This window comes from Pleurodeles waltl, chromosome 5 (genome assembly GCF_031143425.1).
Source record: "Pleurodeles waltl isolate 20211129_DDA chromosome 5, aPleWal1.hap1.20221129, whole genome shotgun sequence".
NCBI lineage: Eukaryota > Metazoa > Chordata > Amphibia > Caudata > Salamandridae > Pleurodeles > Pleurodeles waltl.
This window is the reverse complement of record NC_090444.1, coordinates 410,076,460-410,094,050: the sequence shown is the minus strand read 5'-3', so window position 1 is coordinate 410,094,050 and position 17,591 is coordinate 410,076,460. Positions and strand designations below refer to the sequence as shown.

Below are 17,591 nucleotides of genomic sequence, written 5' to 3'. Positions count from 1 at the left end.
TTTGCCAGGAGATTTGAGAGTCTCAAATTTGATATGCAACGGAAGAATATGAAGATCACTGTAAGTAATGAGGACACTCCAAGTGAGTCTGATGTGGATGTGAGTGAAGGGGAGAGTTCCTCAGAACATATGGAAACATCAAGTAAGGACACTTTTTAAGAGGAAATGCAAGTGTTATATCTAGATCAAAGGCTAATGAGAGGGAGAGGAAGAAATCGAAATCGAGGTTTTGGAAGAAAAATGGATCGAATGGAAAACAGAAAAGAAAAACCAGAAGAGCCAAAAGAAACAGAAAAGAGACAATACCCCCTCAGGAGCCAGAAGAAACAACAATAGAAACGCCAAATTTGGTGATAAATCTTTCAAACTATGAGTTAACATCATCTGAACTTCAGTTATTAAATAAAGGTTTGTCATTCTGCCCTGAGAAACATTTTAATTATGTAAATACTCGGATTGGCATTTACAAATTTATTCTAAAGTTAAAGTTGGTCAAATATCATTCTATGCATTCTGAGAACACGGGACTGGATCAAGATAAAGTAATGATTGATAATTCTAAGAAATCAGATTTGTGTATTGATTAAATTGCAGATTTGAAAACCTTATTTGATTTGTATTATGATTTACCGGATGAGGAGTACACGGAATTGGAAGTTCTTCGAGAGTTGAAATTAGACACTAATAAATATCAATTTAGTAATTTTAAAGAAAAATCAAAGTTCTGCCGTGTTTTGTCTCCCGGAAACAAGATTGACATCTTTCAGGAATTAATATTGGAAGATTTGGAAAGATTACAAAAATATTAGACATCTTTGGCAACGGGAAAATTTAACCAAAGATGAACGACTGGCATTAAAAAAATTAACAGATAACATTATAATCAAACCTGCTGATAAAGGTGGAAATATTGTGATTCTTAACACACAAAGTTACATGGCTGAGGCATATAGACAGTTAAATGATGAATCTAACTATAAAAAACTTGACCATAACCCCATCAATCGAATGATTTATCAACTACATTCAAGGTTAGATGACTGGTACCAACAATCACTTTTGAATAGGGATGAATATACATTTTTGAAAAAGGAGAATCTGACTATACCTACGATCTATTTCTTACCAAAAATACATAAATCACTGACAACACCACCAGGGAGGCCAATAGTCTCAGTATGTGACTCTTTGTATGAGAGAATTTCTGATTATGTGGACTATTATCTGGCACCCATTGTGATGACTCTAAGTTCATACATTAAAGATTCAGGAGATTTATTGCAGATTTGATCTAATATGAATTGGTCTGTTGAATACTTATAAGTTACGATTGATGTTGTGTCTTTGTATACATCTATCAATCATGAAATTGGACTTAGAGCAGTTGAATATTTTTTGAGACAGAGAAGCATTGTGGAATTTGAACATTCAAAAATTTTACTATCAATGATAGAATTATGTCTCAAAAATAATATTTTTATCTTTAATCATGAAATCTACCAACAAATATGTGGGACAGCAATGGGCATTTCTCTCTCTCCAAATTATGCCACCTAACAATGGGTTGGTGGGACAGGGAAATAGCTTGGTGTAAGGATAATGATTTATTTATGGAAAAAATTGCACTTTGGGTATGGTTCATTGATCTATTCATGATTTGGCAGGGGTCACATGATGATTTCCTAGTGTATTTTGACAAATTAAATAAGAATGATATAGGTTTGCAATTTACGTGTGAAACAAGTAAATTGCCAATCAACTTTTTGGATATTAATATTTATGTTGAGGATAATAAATTAGAAACAACAGTTTTTCGTAAGAAAACCTCAACGAACAGCATTTTGCATGGTAAAAGTTTCCATCCTAAACCTCTTTTAAAGAGTATACCATATGGGGAGTTAATTAGAATGCGTAGAAATTGCTCTAATGATAAGGAAGTACAGTTAAAGTATAGGAGACCATACAAAGATTTAAACAAAGAGGCTATAATCATAAAACTTTGTACAAAAATCTAGAAAGAGTCAAAATGATTCCCCGTGATGAGACATTAGTTCCCAAACAATTAAAGAAAACACAGGAGAAATCAGATGAAAATAATGTTAGAATGGTAATGGAATATACCAAAGAAAGTGGTCTGATCAAGAAAATGTTATGTAAACATTGGCATGTCATACGGAAAGATCCGGACTTGGGTCCAAAAATAGGCTCAGGTCCATTGATCAGGTATCGAAAAGCACTGTCAATAAAGGATTATGTTGTAAGAAGTCACTTTTCCATAAAAAATCAACAGAATTGGTTAACAGAACAACAATGTGGCTTTGTAAAGTGCAATACCTATAAAATTGGCAAGTCAACGAAAGTAGTGAAATTATGGAATGAAATGGAAATTAATATTAAACATCGAATAACTTGCAACACAAAATTTACAGTTTATGTAATTGAATGCCATTGTGGCCTGAGATACATAGGTAGCACAATCTGTATGTTAAGGAAAAGAATTTTAGAGCATGTTAGAGCAATTCTACATAAGGATCTCACGCATGCCATAGCATTTTCAGCAGCATGAAATGAGCAGTTTGAAAATGCTGAGATACTTTGGAATAGACCACATTCCTGAATATGAAAGAGGTGGAGATAGAGAAAAAGAATGGAGACAACTTGAGTCTAGATACATCATTTTAATGAGGACAAAAAGCCCTCTGGGATTAAATAACGATGAGGAGCTTTTTGTTCATCTTTAATTGATGAACAAATGAACTTGGAAATGTAATTATAGTGTTGTTAAGTCCTTGATTCCAGTATGAGAAATATCAAAATTTGCTAATTATTATGTTTTTGTATATTATGGAAGACAAAATATTTTGTTAATTTAACTGTGGCTAATGGGTATAATTAATTATTTCAATTATTCTTTATCTCCAAATGAAAAGGCTGATTGTTATCAATTTATTATTTATGATTTATGATGTCCTCCTCCAACATGGATTTTTGGTATTTGAGTTTTATTCTTCAATGTATTTAGAATTGTATCAATTTAATTTGAAATTTTTCATTAATATTCCTGTCTACTACACACCCCACTTCCTTCTTGTGCTATTTGTTTCTTCTACCCATACCCACACTTTCCTCCACATCAAGCAAATCACTAGATAGACTATAAGATGGCTTCAACACGTTTTGAATTTACATGATTTCCAGAGACAAAACATAAGAAGGATGTGTTGTGTTGCCTATCACCCATTTTGTAAGAGAAAAGTAGTCAAGGAACAAGGGGGTTCAGAATATAAATAATACTAATGAGAGTACAACAGAAAATATAAAGTGAATGTGAAACTGTAAGGATAGCTGGATCCTGATAGAAGTTGACTGTTACTGTGTGTGATGTGGTATTATTTAAAGAGGTGCACCTTCAGCTTTTCGTAAAATGCAGTGGAGTTGGGAGGCAGGCCTAACAGATACAATCCTGGGTGCACAAATGGAACAGGTCTGTTGCCTCGTCTATTCTTATTTGCCAATGCATACGACAGATCAGCAAGGAATAGTATGGACACAGGAGGATCAAGGTGCATAATGGAGAAGAGAGGCAAACTATAGAGCAGAGTAGTGTGAAGCACAAGTCATCTAAGCGAGTGGAGGGGGGCACACAATGGATCAATGCAAATAAGATGGAGAAATGACTGGCTCAAACCACAAGATGTCTGACTGAGGGGACCAAGGTGCAAACGGATGAGAGAAAAGAGAGACACAAGCCGGATGAAATAAGAGAAAGACACACAATGTGGAAAAGAGGCAGAATAAAAATGAGAGTGACAAGTTGAAGACCAGAGGAGAGAGGAGTGAGGTACATGGCAGATGAAAAAAGCAGTGAAAGCACATAACTGCTGAGAAACATTACCACATTAACTGATGGGAAAGTTACAGGGCTGAGGCATAAGACAAATAAATGGGCTGAGTAACACAACAGATGAGCAAGGGATAATGCAGATAAGAGAATTAGATGGTTCCCCAAAATGGATTATTGTGCAGACCAAGGCGCACAGTGGATGAGAAAGTGAGCAGGTGGGAGAAATGACTGAAGCAAAATAAATAACAAAGCCAGTGAAGCACAATTCTGTTGGAGAGGGGAGCAAGACATAATTTGGACTACAGTGGAGGTGGATGATAGGTTTGTTGGATGGGATGGAGGAGCAAGAGGCAAGACAAAGTACAAGAAGGAGCTATGCAAAAGACAGGTGTGAGAAGACAGCTGTGCATGTATTGAATGAGAAAATAGACAAGGCACCAATACCAATGACAAAGTGGAGTGGGGAACCAGCCAGGTGATGGAGGGCAACAAGCAACAAAACAGATAGGGTAGGCAACTGGGGCAGAAGACAGATGAAAAAGGAGTTGAAGGACACATCACACATGAGAGCGAAGGGACATGAAGGATAAGAGAAGGGAGCAACATGCAAGACAGAAGAGTGATTGCAAAGAGGGATAGAAGAAGGAGTTAGATGCAAGTGGTATATTAGGGAAGCAATGTTGAAATAAGATGAGAAATCAGCAGGGAACAAGCTAAGCAAGAGAGGGGACCAATGCAGAGAAAGAGAGAGAGTGAGAGAGACAGAGAAAGAAAGAGAAAGATAAAGAGAGAGAGAGAGAGCGAGGTGAAAAATGGACACACATTACAAGACACTGTAATGCACAAGATGCAGAGGGGGGAGTGTGGCACAAAGTGGATTACAGAATGCAGTGGGATATAAGCCAGATGAGTGTAGAAGCTAAGCCATAAAAAGGAGGGTACTGAGATGTTTCAACAAATTAGAGGAAGGACGAAAGCACCCAACAGTGTGGTGAAGAGACAATCTGGTTGAACTAAATGATAGAATGCATGAGTGTCATAAGGGCATGATACAGATAAGTGTCGAGAGAGGAACCAGCCAGTCAATAGGGGAGCAAGGTATTAGAAGACAAAAGACAGCAAGTTACAAGCACAATTAGAGAGCAGATTTAGGTGTGAGGCTGAGGAGATTCGATACAAAACAGGATGAGGCAAATTAGATTAGATATAAGACATATTGGGGGTTATTCTAACTTTGGAGGAGTGTTAATCCGTCCCAAAAGTGACGGTAAAGTGACGGATATACCACCAGCCGTATTACGAGTTCCATAGGGTATAATGGACTCGTAATAAGGCTGGTGGTAAATCCGTCACTTTTCCATCACTTTTGGGACGGATTAACACCTCCTCCAAAGTTAGAATAACCCCCATAATGAGAGAGGGGAGTGAGTCACACGCCACACAAGGGGCTTGGAGGGAGAGGAACTGAGCTGAAGCATACTTAGCATCCATTGGGATATTATGAGAGTTGCTGGTGCAATCCAGAAGCCCTGTACATGTTTATTATCCCTAGCTCTGAGCCACCAGTGCCCCATATTTGGAATCATGTGCCTAGCTTATAATTTATGAAGGCATCACAGAAATGACAGGTTTATGAAACTTAAAGGTAAAATAAATCACCTACACGAATCAGAGTAGCAGCAGATTATATTCTGGTGAAGGACATGACCATTGTGTGCATTTAGGCATATTTCGTATTAACATATTCAGAAGAGCTGGGGGATCAACAGTGAGGCCCTCCTTCACGAGCCAACATTTACCTGTAGGAATAATCTTCATAGAAATTCCACATAATCAATGCCTCTCACTAATACGCTTGTTATGGTTACAGAATGGGTCCTTAAGAGGAACAGTGCATATTATTCAGTGCTTCTTCCAAAATGCATTAAAACATGCTGAAACTATGCATTTATCTGTGCAGACAAAGATGCCAATTTACAGACCTTCACAAAATAGCCATTCTTTGCAGTAGTCTTGCACAATTTATATTTGTCTGTTTGAGAGCTACAAGAAAATATTAATCCACTTTAACATAAATACAAAATTCCCAGCTTTGTTCCATTATACTTTCAACGTCCAGTTAGATGTTCAAAAATGTTCTCTCACAGGGTACGTGAAGACACCTTGGCTTACATGTATTGAAATTCACTGTATTTTTTTCATATGCTTTTGGGTTAAGCAACGTAAATAATGTTGGCAATGGTTCAACAGTGAACGCACTCAAATGGTGGTGGGAGAGATTTCTGGGTATTTTAAGTAGAAATATAATTTAGTATAAAGATATTAGCTTTGTGTATCAAGATGAAGTGCTCTTCTCAGGTCTGGTGGTTCAGTTGCCTCCAATGAATAGTTCACCTGAGCCCAGATTTATTAAGTCTTTGTGTCAGTGCAGTACAAAGCATGCTATCTAGTATCCAGTGCAAAAAATGATCGACTAAGATAGCCAGACTGGGATTTTAATCAAAAACTAAAGCCTACATGATGCAGGTGCAAGCAAGGGGAAATTAGTTAATTTCTTGTAAAAAAAACAAAAAAACAAAAACAAAAAGAAAACGCAACGGGTCCCATGTACACAGCACTTGTTCAATGCACTTCAACTTCCTGAGGTTTTCTGTGCATAGAAATTTGTCCTGGAAGGTTATGGCTCCAGTACAAAACCTGTGCTAGAAAATACACATCGACCTCTGCACCATGGTGTGAGGCTATGCATCAGGCAAAGAAGCCTGTTTGTAAGCAAGAGCATGGAATAACTTCATCAGCAGACCAATATTCACAGATATGGAAATGCACTGTGTTTCTCCCCCTTGCACAACACATCCCGACAAATCTGGATGTGATATTGCGTTGCCTGAACAATTTGTAAATCTGGTCCCCAGCTTATTGATTCAGTCAGTTACAGAAAGCTTTCCCTTAGCCAAATGTATAAATGTGGGCCAAGTAATCTTAGATGAAGGTGTGGGTCCCAGGGTGGTTCTTCAGTCAAATTAGTATCTGGGTCATCTGTGTGCATCTGGAATTAAAGGTGGTGTTGAAGTATATTCACAGAGGGCGTGGTTTTTAAAGGTTAACAGCAGATTGAACAAGGACAACCCTTGCCACACATCAAATCTAGTCTATTCTGTTCATCTCATGCATGTAGAAAAAATCGATTTTCTGGCTGTGGATACATTCGTTCTTTATTTCTTCCAAAAATGAACATTACATAATGTCACTGTAAAGTAGTATGCATACTGTTTGTTGGTTTTACTGTCATATACAAAAGATCATATAAAGATCATGGCTACTTACTGCCTCCGTGTAAGCTTCAATATTCTGTTCTTCGTGTGCTTCAAGCAATTTCTATTAGAAAAACATATTTTACAAGCACATGTTATTTTATTGTTAAGTTATAGGCCTATAAATACGGATTCTAGAATTCTGTGCTTTATTCAGATTACCAACTACGTAATCTTCGTAATAAGTAAGATGTAAGGCTATATAAAATGGGTGAGTCCTAAATATTGTTCCTTCTCCCTGCATACTGTGCTGTCGCCTTCTTTATAACGATAGTTATGTCATTTTACATAATATGAAGAATTCCAGTTCCACCTTTCCCCACTGCACATGGGTTTTGCAACTGCTCCATTTGTCTGCTTCTGAATTGGAAAGTACTAGTAGTTGAAAACAAACAGATTACATGCAAGTAGATAAGGAGGACAGTATAATATGTTACATATGCATCGTTTCAGACAGCTACATTCACAAGTAAGAAATACGCTCATTCACTTCAGCACATATGACTGTAAGTCCAGGATTGCGTTGGGCCTTTGCTCTGGGCCTTTGGACAGTCAGTGGTTGCTCTGAAGTATTGGGTACGTTTGCTTGGTTACTACTGCTTTCCAATGGATATTTAAATAACACCTTTTTGTAGTCTCTTCTCTTATACGTTTCAAGATGTCAGTGCTAACTCCAGGATGTGGTACGGAGTCCGGAACTCAAAATGTATGACACAAGTAATTACACTAAAACCCAATGGTCCATCATAGCTATATCTTTGATCAAGTATATTACTTACTTAAAGGAGAGTAGGGCAGCCAGAGTTGGCAAGCATACAAAAACATTCGCCTTGAGGTTGCTATCATACCAAATGTTCAGTCTCCTCACACTCCAGACTACTACCTCCATCAGAGTATTGTTTATTACTACGACTGCTACTTTTTCTCTATGTGTAGGTATCACACAAGGTCCTCATACCAGCTTCCTGCTGCACGGTTTTTCTGAGCGCTGCAGTTAAACATACTTGCTTCAGACACATCCAACTCTTGGGTGGAGAACTCTTCACAAACGCCACTACAGACGCTTACTGTGATCCCTATTCTTTCCCAACACCACTCATTTACTGTCACCTCTCTCTGGCTGTATGAATCACCATCAGTAAGAAGAGTCCCAATCATTCGAGGCAACAGTGTCACCAGTTTAAAAGTTATGCAGAGAATGGCTTAAAAAGAAGGGAGTGACCCTAATTCAATTTTTGGTTCCCCTGTTTTGCTAAATGGTATTGGAATGAATCAGTGTTTCCCACTGACACAAACCTGCATTTTCTTTAAATAACAGTGGAAATAGGTTGTGATGTCCACGGTAAGTGAGCTACTCATCTTGTGATCAAGTTCCAGCTGACGTCCTCCACCTTTGTCCAAACTGTCAAGAATATATGTTATGTGTAACTTGCACATACATTTTTGTCTAATTTGGTTTTCTCATACCAAAGAAAACTGGAGTTGTTTTGCCTGCCAAACTGGTGGCAATGGCAATATAGTGTTAATGCTCCTGTTCACATTTGTCTGGTTCATCCTACGACTCTATGTAACTTTGAATTATGACAACGAGAATATCTTTTTGCTTATAATGGGAATTTATACGAGTGCCTGTTGATAAGTAGGAGTAAATCTATATGGATGGTACAATGTATGCCGCAGATTGTGAATCTTATGCATCACCACTGTGGAATGTAGAAATAATGTAGGGAAGAAAGTGTACAATATTTTTGTAATTCATACGTCTTAGATAAAAAAAAAAAGATTCAACTTAACATGAATGCATGTTTTATTTTTATTAACACTGGCCTTTGTAGATCTCTGTGTAAGAATGAACACGTCGACCACCTGGGGACACTTGAAGACTAATACAGTTTGCCTACTTTTGCGAATTTTCCTAATAGATAATTTTAGTGTGCACAATTACTACACATTTTGTTAAAATGAGCTGCCTAGCAAGACATCTTGAGTTCAATCACTTGGGATAGTTAGCTAAGTACTGGCATGCCGATTTATGCCAAAGGCTCGACAAATGAATGAAGAGATTGCAAGATTTCTGACAAAGTTTTAACCTTAGTTACCTTGGAGGGCAAAATCAATCCAACCTTTCTGCAGCCTCTAAGCGACACTGTGGTAACATAAAATTCTTCCTCTGTCAAGGCCTCAGAGGGGAAAGGGATGTCAAATTATGAAATAGTTTTTCTAGGCTCTGGAAGTCAAGGTAAAGACCTGCATCAGAGTAATACGTAGGGAACAGATTTGCCAGCCTTTAAATCATCATGTTCCATGTGATCATTATTATTCTTATTAAGCACGATTCATGGAGTCAGAGTCACAGTGAAATAACCCTTCCTTCTGGGCAAATTTCTAGGACATAAGAGGAGAGTATTCTTCTGACCTTCTTTCATGCCACCCAGATGGTTTCAGCTGACTTTAAGAGTGGCGCCAGTATTGACAGCTAACATGTTGCTGGATGGCCAGGGAATGGTTTTTTGGTCTGTGACTTTTTTCAGCACTGTATCCAGAGCCCAGTGAATATCTATGAGATATGGGAGACTCAGGTCCATCATCACATTCTGCAGGAATCTTCATCATTGTGCAGTACACTGTTGGCCAGTGTCCCAGGGGGTGCGAGATCTATCATAAAACTATCCAGAGTGAACAGATAGAAAGACTCAACTTCTGCAGAGTCATTAGACCGAGTTGGAAGTTTTGATTGAATTGGCTGCAACTTCAGAATCAACACAGAGTATGAGGAACAGCACGGCATCAAGGAATAGCACTGTGACTTGGAATAGTTCTGGGAATTAGACTGCTCTCTTGAAGACGATTTCTTCTCCCTGTGGCACTGTTTGTGCTTCTTGAGGGAAAAACTCTTCATTCCCAATCAGGAGCGTTACCTCATGGAACACAAACTGCAGGCCACTGCATCATGGTGGAATCCAGGGTCACCCATGCAGATGTTGTGAGAATCTGAAAACGACATACACTTAACAACAGTCTGACCTAGTTACTGCTGACGCTTGGAAACATTTTGTTGTTGGGGTAAAGAGTGAGATCTCAGGAACATGTAAATACAGTTGTTTGTTCTGGTACAGTGAGTGAAAACCATTGGTCTCTGTGAGAGCATAACAAAAAATGTCAGGGAGCAGCCTCTCTTTGTAACGAAATATTATTTTTAAGAGGTAGGAAATGAGTAGATAGTTATTCCTTAATGTCAGATCCACTGCCAAACATGAAAACAAGATCAGTAATACTATTACAGACAATACGTCTTACACGTGTGCTCTCACGATAACCTTGCTGTCTAATTCTGCCATCTTAGACCTATTAGGCATATTCAAGGTCAGTTATGATATAGTTGCTAAGCACCCAAGAAAGTGCCCAGGACAGAGGGGTGGTTCTCCTATACCAGTCCAAATAATATTTCTCATGAAATCTAAAGCCCACGCTATGAGCCATTTAAACACTTCTTTTTTGTGTCTATGCCAACTCTACAATATTCTCCTCGGAACGCTCTCATTTCATGCAACTTCAAAATCTAGATGGTCACCATTTTAACTCCTATGCTCAAGGAATTGTGGACATTATGGACAGTCTCGGATACTGCCACCTGACTCAGGCTACCACACATGAAGCCAGATAAGTATTGATCTACTTTTTTCACAAGTTGCTAACTTGATATCAGCAGCTATCAACCATTTTCCTGGTGAGACCATGCACACATCCACTTTATGTTGCACAATGCATTCTCCTAAAAAATAAAAAAAATAAAAAAAGAGTTGCAAAAGCCCCTCCTGGATAAGAACCATAACAAAAGTGCAAGCCAAGGACTTTTTTGTTCTGGTCAAGAACTAACCTGCAGAAAACCCAGCAACAAGTCTTGACCCCCTCTATTCCACTTAACTACTGTTGCTCTGGATGAACATCACACGCTCACAAAAAGATACCCAAATCATCCAAACAAAACACAATAAATGTTTCTCTTAAGAACTCTGACTAAGTCACAAAGGCATATCTAGTAAAAGACAGACACTGGAAAAAATCTTTCCTTCCTTCTGACAAAATAGCTTTTTAGGTGAAAGTCTACCACACAACGCAGCTGTCTAGTTGCAAAGACATATTGGGGTCATGCTGAAAGCTTCCCTTGGAATGCATTCCGCTCACTGCTTACCACTGTCTTTGTGTTTTGTAACTCACATTTGTTTGCCCTGCCTGTATTTTTCCCTTTTGTGAAGCATAGCCTATTTACATGCTCTCTGACTGGCTCCTTGTATTTTTCCTCAAGTGCTTGCTTTCTGTGAACTCTTTTTTCTTTTCCCAAAGGCAGTCCAAAAGGAGTACTTGTGTTTTCAGTTGTCTCCATTGTATGCTAGTTCACAGGAGTAAACATGCTGTGTTTATTTGAAAAGGATTCCTGCCTTCTATCTTTCTGCTTGACTGTACTTATCTCTGCCACTACCAGTTTATCAATCTTGCGTGTGAGGAACTATGTTCTGTCTATGAGTTTCTTTAATTTGGCCAGTGCTCTTTACTAATAGCTTAAACAACCCTCTTCCTCACTTTCACACCCATGCCATAGATGCTGGAAACAGGGGTTTGGAGATGCTGAAGCACCCTCAAAATAACCATGCTGAGGTTAAGAAGTAAATGAACAATAAACAGGCCTAGAAGTTTTGTTTTTATCTTGTCACATGTCATATACATTCAAAGACAGAGGTCAAATGTTAGACTTTGTCTTCCAGGAAGTTAGAATTTGCTTTTCTTTCTCTGGCTGCAAAGTGAGAGGATTTATGTGACAATCTTGCTGGGTACGTGGGTGTGAAAGGAAATGCTGTAGGATGCTATTATTTTCTAGCATACAACAAAAGTTAAATGCCACCTAATGAACTGTAATAATATTTCTAGAATATGTCAGAATTAGTAAAGCACAAATGAAGCACATTTCTTGAAGTTCTGAAGAGCGGCAAGAACAAATATTTTAATATGATCAAAACAAATCAATATACTAGGTGATTCCACATTTTATCATGTGTGCACTGTATAGTTTTATCAGTAAAACTGTATGTCTCTGCAGATGTAATGGTTATTTCAAATGAATTGTGTTGTCTGTAATGGCAGTGCACTACCATGCCATCCATACTGCACGCTTCACCACTCCACTCTACAGCACTCTACTCTATTCTACGCCATTCCACTCTATGCCACTCCATGTTGCTCTGTTCTATGACACTCACCTCTATGCTACTCAACTCTACTCTACTCCATGACACTATACTCCACAACATTCCACTCTATTCTACACTACATTACTCTACTCTAAACCACTCTGCTCCTCTACATGGCACTTCACTCTGTGCTATTCCATAGCACTCTACTGTACGCAACTACACAACACTTCTCCATTTGCCACTCCACTCCGTCACTCCATGCCACTCTATGCCCCTACACTATACGACACCATACTCCACCTCACGCCACTTTACTCCACTCTATGCCACTCCACAGTATTCCATAGCTCTTTACTCCATTCAACAACACTCTGTGCTACACCAAACTACTCCACTTTACGCCAATTCACTGAACTCCACTCTACTCCATTGTATTCCACTCCAGCCTACTGAACTCTTTGACACTCCATGACACTACTTCGCAATACTCCATGTCATGCATACTGCACACTATACCACTCCACTTTACACTACTCTACTCCACAACAGTCAAATGTACATTACCCCACTCAGACACTAAATGCCACTCCATTCAACTCTACACCACTCCACCCTACTCTACTATATGGCACTCAACTCCAATACAGTCCACACCACTCCACTCTATGACAACTTACTCCATTTCCTTTTATGCCACTCATGACACTGCACAACACTCCACTATACTCCACAACACTATACTCCATTCTATGGCAGTCTACAACAGTCCAATCTATAACACTCCACTCTACAACACTCTATAACACTCCACTCCACACCATTCCATTCCATCCTACTCTACTATCCAACACTCCACTCCATTCTCGTCCACACCACTCCACTCCACTCTACGACAATCTATTCCATTCCCCTCTATGCCACTAACAACACTGCACAACAGTCCATCCTACACCACACCACTTTGCTCTAAGGCATTCCACGCTCCTGCACTCTAAGGCACTCCACTCTACTCCAAAACACTCCACTCTACGACACCCCACTCTTCGACACTAACTTTTAGCTATGCTGAATAGCAGCTATACTGGTGTATATCATGGCTAAAACGCATTGGCAAAGCCAATAGCTCTTGCACAAGAAAGGCACATTGGCTTTACCAATGCTTGTTATATTGATAACTGAGACCAAAAAAGGTGACATTCTCAGATCAATTGTTCACATGCAAGGTCAAAATTGGGCCTTTCCTAAGTAAAATTAATCATGTGACTTGAGTGCCCCAAAGATCATCCTTCTCCCTGGCGCACTTCAACCCCTACAGGGCCATGCTTGTATCACTCCTTAACAGGCACTACTGAAATAACCTGATAGAACATTGAGGAGCACTGGTTCTGCATGAGTGGAGCAAATACTGGCAATGTACTCAAAGGCCCTATAAAACCTAAATCTACTACTTCAATCTGGCCTCAGTCTCAGGGCACTGCTCCCATTCTCACCAACTCTTAGGAATGTAGGTGTTATCTTCAAAACTAAATTATCTATCTCTTACCAGGTTAACACTGTAACAAAAACAACCTCTCCCATCCCCAATGCTATTTAGGATACTCCCACTCCTTCAAACTAAAGACTGTATCACCATGGGCTAAGCAGTGGCCCTCTCTTGCAACAACCTCAATGGAATGTATAGGGGTATCACAGCCAAAACCTTGAGCAAGCTACAAAGAGTATAAAACCTTATGATCATACTAATTTATGGATTGAACAGCATAGACTACATTATGTCAGCTTTAACTTAGCATCACTGATTGCCAATCAAAGAATTGTTTTCCAAAGTGTCTGCCTAATACACAAAGTCTTGCATGGCTCTACTCCAAGCTATCGGTCCAATTTATTCATCCCATACTACCTGACACGCCAACCCTAACAGTCTTACACTGCTCCTATCAAGATTAAACTGTCCTACTGCAACTGCCAAAAACATCAAATATTTCTGAAAGCTATTAAATAGCCAGGTATTTCTCCAAACATTTAACTGCTGAATTATGACTTCCCTTAATATTTGTCCAATGCATTAAAAAGTCAAGTTAATCAGCCACCCCTTATAATGAGTCAACCCTCACAGTTTTATTCGTTTTATAATTGGATCATGATGATTTGACCACAGTCCACCCTGGAAACCAGAAGATTTTGGCAATGATTTCCCATATGTGCAGATGTACTGAAATGAGCAATAATATTGAGGAGGTTGGGAAGACATTTGTTGCTCACCATTTAAAGTCTATGAAAGTAATCTTACAACCCTTTGCTTACAGCAAATGATGGAAAAATCCTATATACGTTGTATATAAAATGAATTGCAGCTCTGCGAAAATTCAACCCTTCCTAGTTACCATTTAGTTATTTACTATTTAGGGGGGAGCTCCCATTCCCTTTCTTCACCAGAAATCCATTAGCTGCAGCGTATCCGAGATCTAACACTGCCTTTGCGACCTCAATATGTGTGACTCAGAGTTTGTTTTTTTCCCCTAGTGTTGTAAAAAATATTTTTGAAGAAGGAGTGGTTACTGAACAGGCCAGCGCTTAAATAAATTTTGCATGAACTGTGCTCACCTTTAGAAGTTTACATTCCCTTGAATCTGAAAAGGCAGGAAACATTTCTTCGTATTTTTCTACTGCAAGCTGTAATAAACAATAGCAATTGACAAAATTGACATGACCATAATACGCAGGTGTGTATTTTGCTAAAAAGTAAATGCTAAGACGCAAATAAGTTTCCTTTTTTGAAGTAAGAAACACAGTTTACCCAGGCACGAAACATACCAGCAGTGTTTTGTGACAAAACATTTGGCTATCACCTTATAGCACTGGTGTGATCGAAAATGCTGTTTTGGGCTTAAGAGGATGCTCCTTAGCTTGATTTGCATGGATGGCTGAATATGTGTGGCAATTGTCGGGTGCCACTTGTGAGGGCTAGAAGGGTTATCTAGGTCAAGTCAATCCGCTGCAGACCTGGTGCAAAGCTTACATATTAGTTATGCTGAGGTGTGTACATTACAGATGTTCTTGATTATACATACCATCTCGCTGTTGATCTCTGTAGTCAGATTTTTCAGTGGCATTTTGTGTGACAGGCCCCATTTGTGTTTCAGGGTCAGCTGGTTGGAAACTGGTAAAGCTTTGCTGCTTTTTGTAAGTCCGTGTGATTGTTCAGATGTCTTAATGTTGATTTTGACTGTACATGTCACAAGGGAGGTCCTACCAAAGAAAAGCTTTCTGAAAAGTCAGCATCACCGGACACTACTGTCTAGTATCTGCAATGAAGGCAACTGCCAAAATAAGTGTGCCCAATTCAGCCTCAGGCCTTAATTCCATCTTCTCAATGGGGTTATTAATACAATGACAGACGGGGGGTGTAATAAAACACATATTAATAATTTAGGATGTGAAGGTTAAATCCAACAATTATTTCTTTGCTATAGAATCGTCTGAGATTTTGCACAGAAAATATGGTTTTGTCCTGGAATGGGAACAGTAACAGCCTTGGACTCCCACTGTGGATGTAAGAGTCAGCACTGTTGCTGGCCTTATCTCTTTTGAATTCTCTGCAAATTTGACAACATGGACTATTACACCACAGTACCACATTTGGGAGAGGTTTCCCTACAGTGGTTAGCCCTATCCTGGTCCTCTTCCATCTTGTCAGAGAGGAGTTACTCCTTGGCCCTTACACTTTTCCATTCATGCCAAAAGACAATCCTTCGAGGCATCCCTCAGAGAACGTCCCTTTAACATACCTATTTCAACATTTATATGGCCCTGTGGCTGCCATTATAAGATTTTCTGGGTTGGACGCACAAGCAATCCTGTGCTTTCATCACCCTTAGTTCGAGCTTCAGCAAAACCTCCAGGCTTGTCTACCTGAGATCTACAGTAACCTACTGCGCTTCAGTATCACCAAGATGGAGGTTATTATTTTTAGCTAGGACAGCTTGTTGATCCATGCAATACTGTCCAGTGAGATACCAGGGCAATGCAGGGTGGGTCTTGTCGTCTTTCTTTCAAATGACACTCCCACAAAAAAGTCCTACCCAGTAGCCTCCAATAGTCCCTGGTGGTTGGTACTCGAATCCTCTCATGCACCGTGTTTTTTTTTAGAGATAATATTCAACAGCTTCCAAGGATACAGAACAGAATTTTCACTTGTTTTTGGATTCTAGAGTTAGACCACAGCGCTTGTCAGATCACTTTATTTTCTCCCTGTTTCGGAGAGAACTGCTTTTAAAGCTTTAAATCTTGCTTCACAGGTATGTGCTACCTGCAGCCGTTTATTCCATCCCTCTCTTCTGGTTTTCTGCTCCTATTTTAGACATTCTTACTTTGGGGACTGAGCCTTTTCTGTTTCTGCCCACAGCTCTGTGATAGGCTTCCTCTGGCCCTTCAGCTATTGGCCAGCTATGGGAGCTTCCAAAAGTCTTTAAAGTTATATTTATTTGTTAATGGTTCTTCCCCTTGTTTTGTCCTATAGTCAAGAACATTTTCAGTGCTTGTGCATATAAATATACCCATTCACTCCTTAGTAGAGTTTTTTTGGTGTAATCGAGGAACAGGTGGACCAAAGTGATCATGGCATGTACTGCGGCAGAAACCCCAGGAGAGGGAAAATTCAATCAAGAGCAGGTTGCTAAGGGGTGTGGAATTCCTATAGCCCGACGCCCAGGACATATTGTTTGGTGTCAAGGACAACAGGTTCTCATGTTTATTTTGTCCTTGGGACAAGTAGGCCCAACCTCTTGCACCAACAACCCTTTGGCTGACAGTTTACAGTCCAATATGGATCAGGGAAGGGCACTGCCTGTGTCTTTATGTTATTGCTGTTCAAACTTGTATTTATGGTTCATTAATACAAAGCTTTTATTATTACGGTGCACACTCTAAGGAAATAATTTAATCTCAGACTGCACTACTGACAGTGGTTCCAGTATAAAAATGTGTACACGGATTTTCAAAGTTTATAAATACAAAGCTATGTATAATGCTCCCAGAATGCCTTCTGTTTAGGTGCAAATATGTAGAGAAGCTTGAAATCAAGACTGATGATTTGTTGCTTTCAAAGTAAAATGTTCTCAAACAATGCAACTGGGGAAAAACTGTTTTGTTAAACTACTGTGAAATATTAGGTACTATTTGATTGACACATCATTTAGTAAAATGTGCTGATGCATGCTAGTATTTGCAATAAATATTCACAAT

The 17,591-nt window shown here is 39.1% G+C and overlaps 1 protein-coding gene across 2 annotated transcripts in view; it reads right to left on the bottom strand.

Moving 5' to 3' along the window:
- Positions 1 to 17,591, bottom strand: part of NAPB (NSF attachment protein beta) — a 143,031-nt gene that overhangs the window by 30,791 nt on the left and 94,649 nt on the right. For both annotated transcript variants that reach the window (XM_069234167.1, XM_069234168.1), the window contains 2 exons: positions 14,952 to 15,020; positions 7,172 to 7,222 (listed from right to left, as the gene is read on the bottom strand). In XM_069234167.1, the coding sequence (XP_069090268.1) occupies positions 7,172 to 7,222; positions 14,952 to 15,020 (120 nt within the window). The remainder of the gene's footprint in view (positions 1 to 7,171; positions 7,223 to 14,951; positions 15,021 to 17,591) is intronic.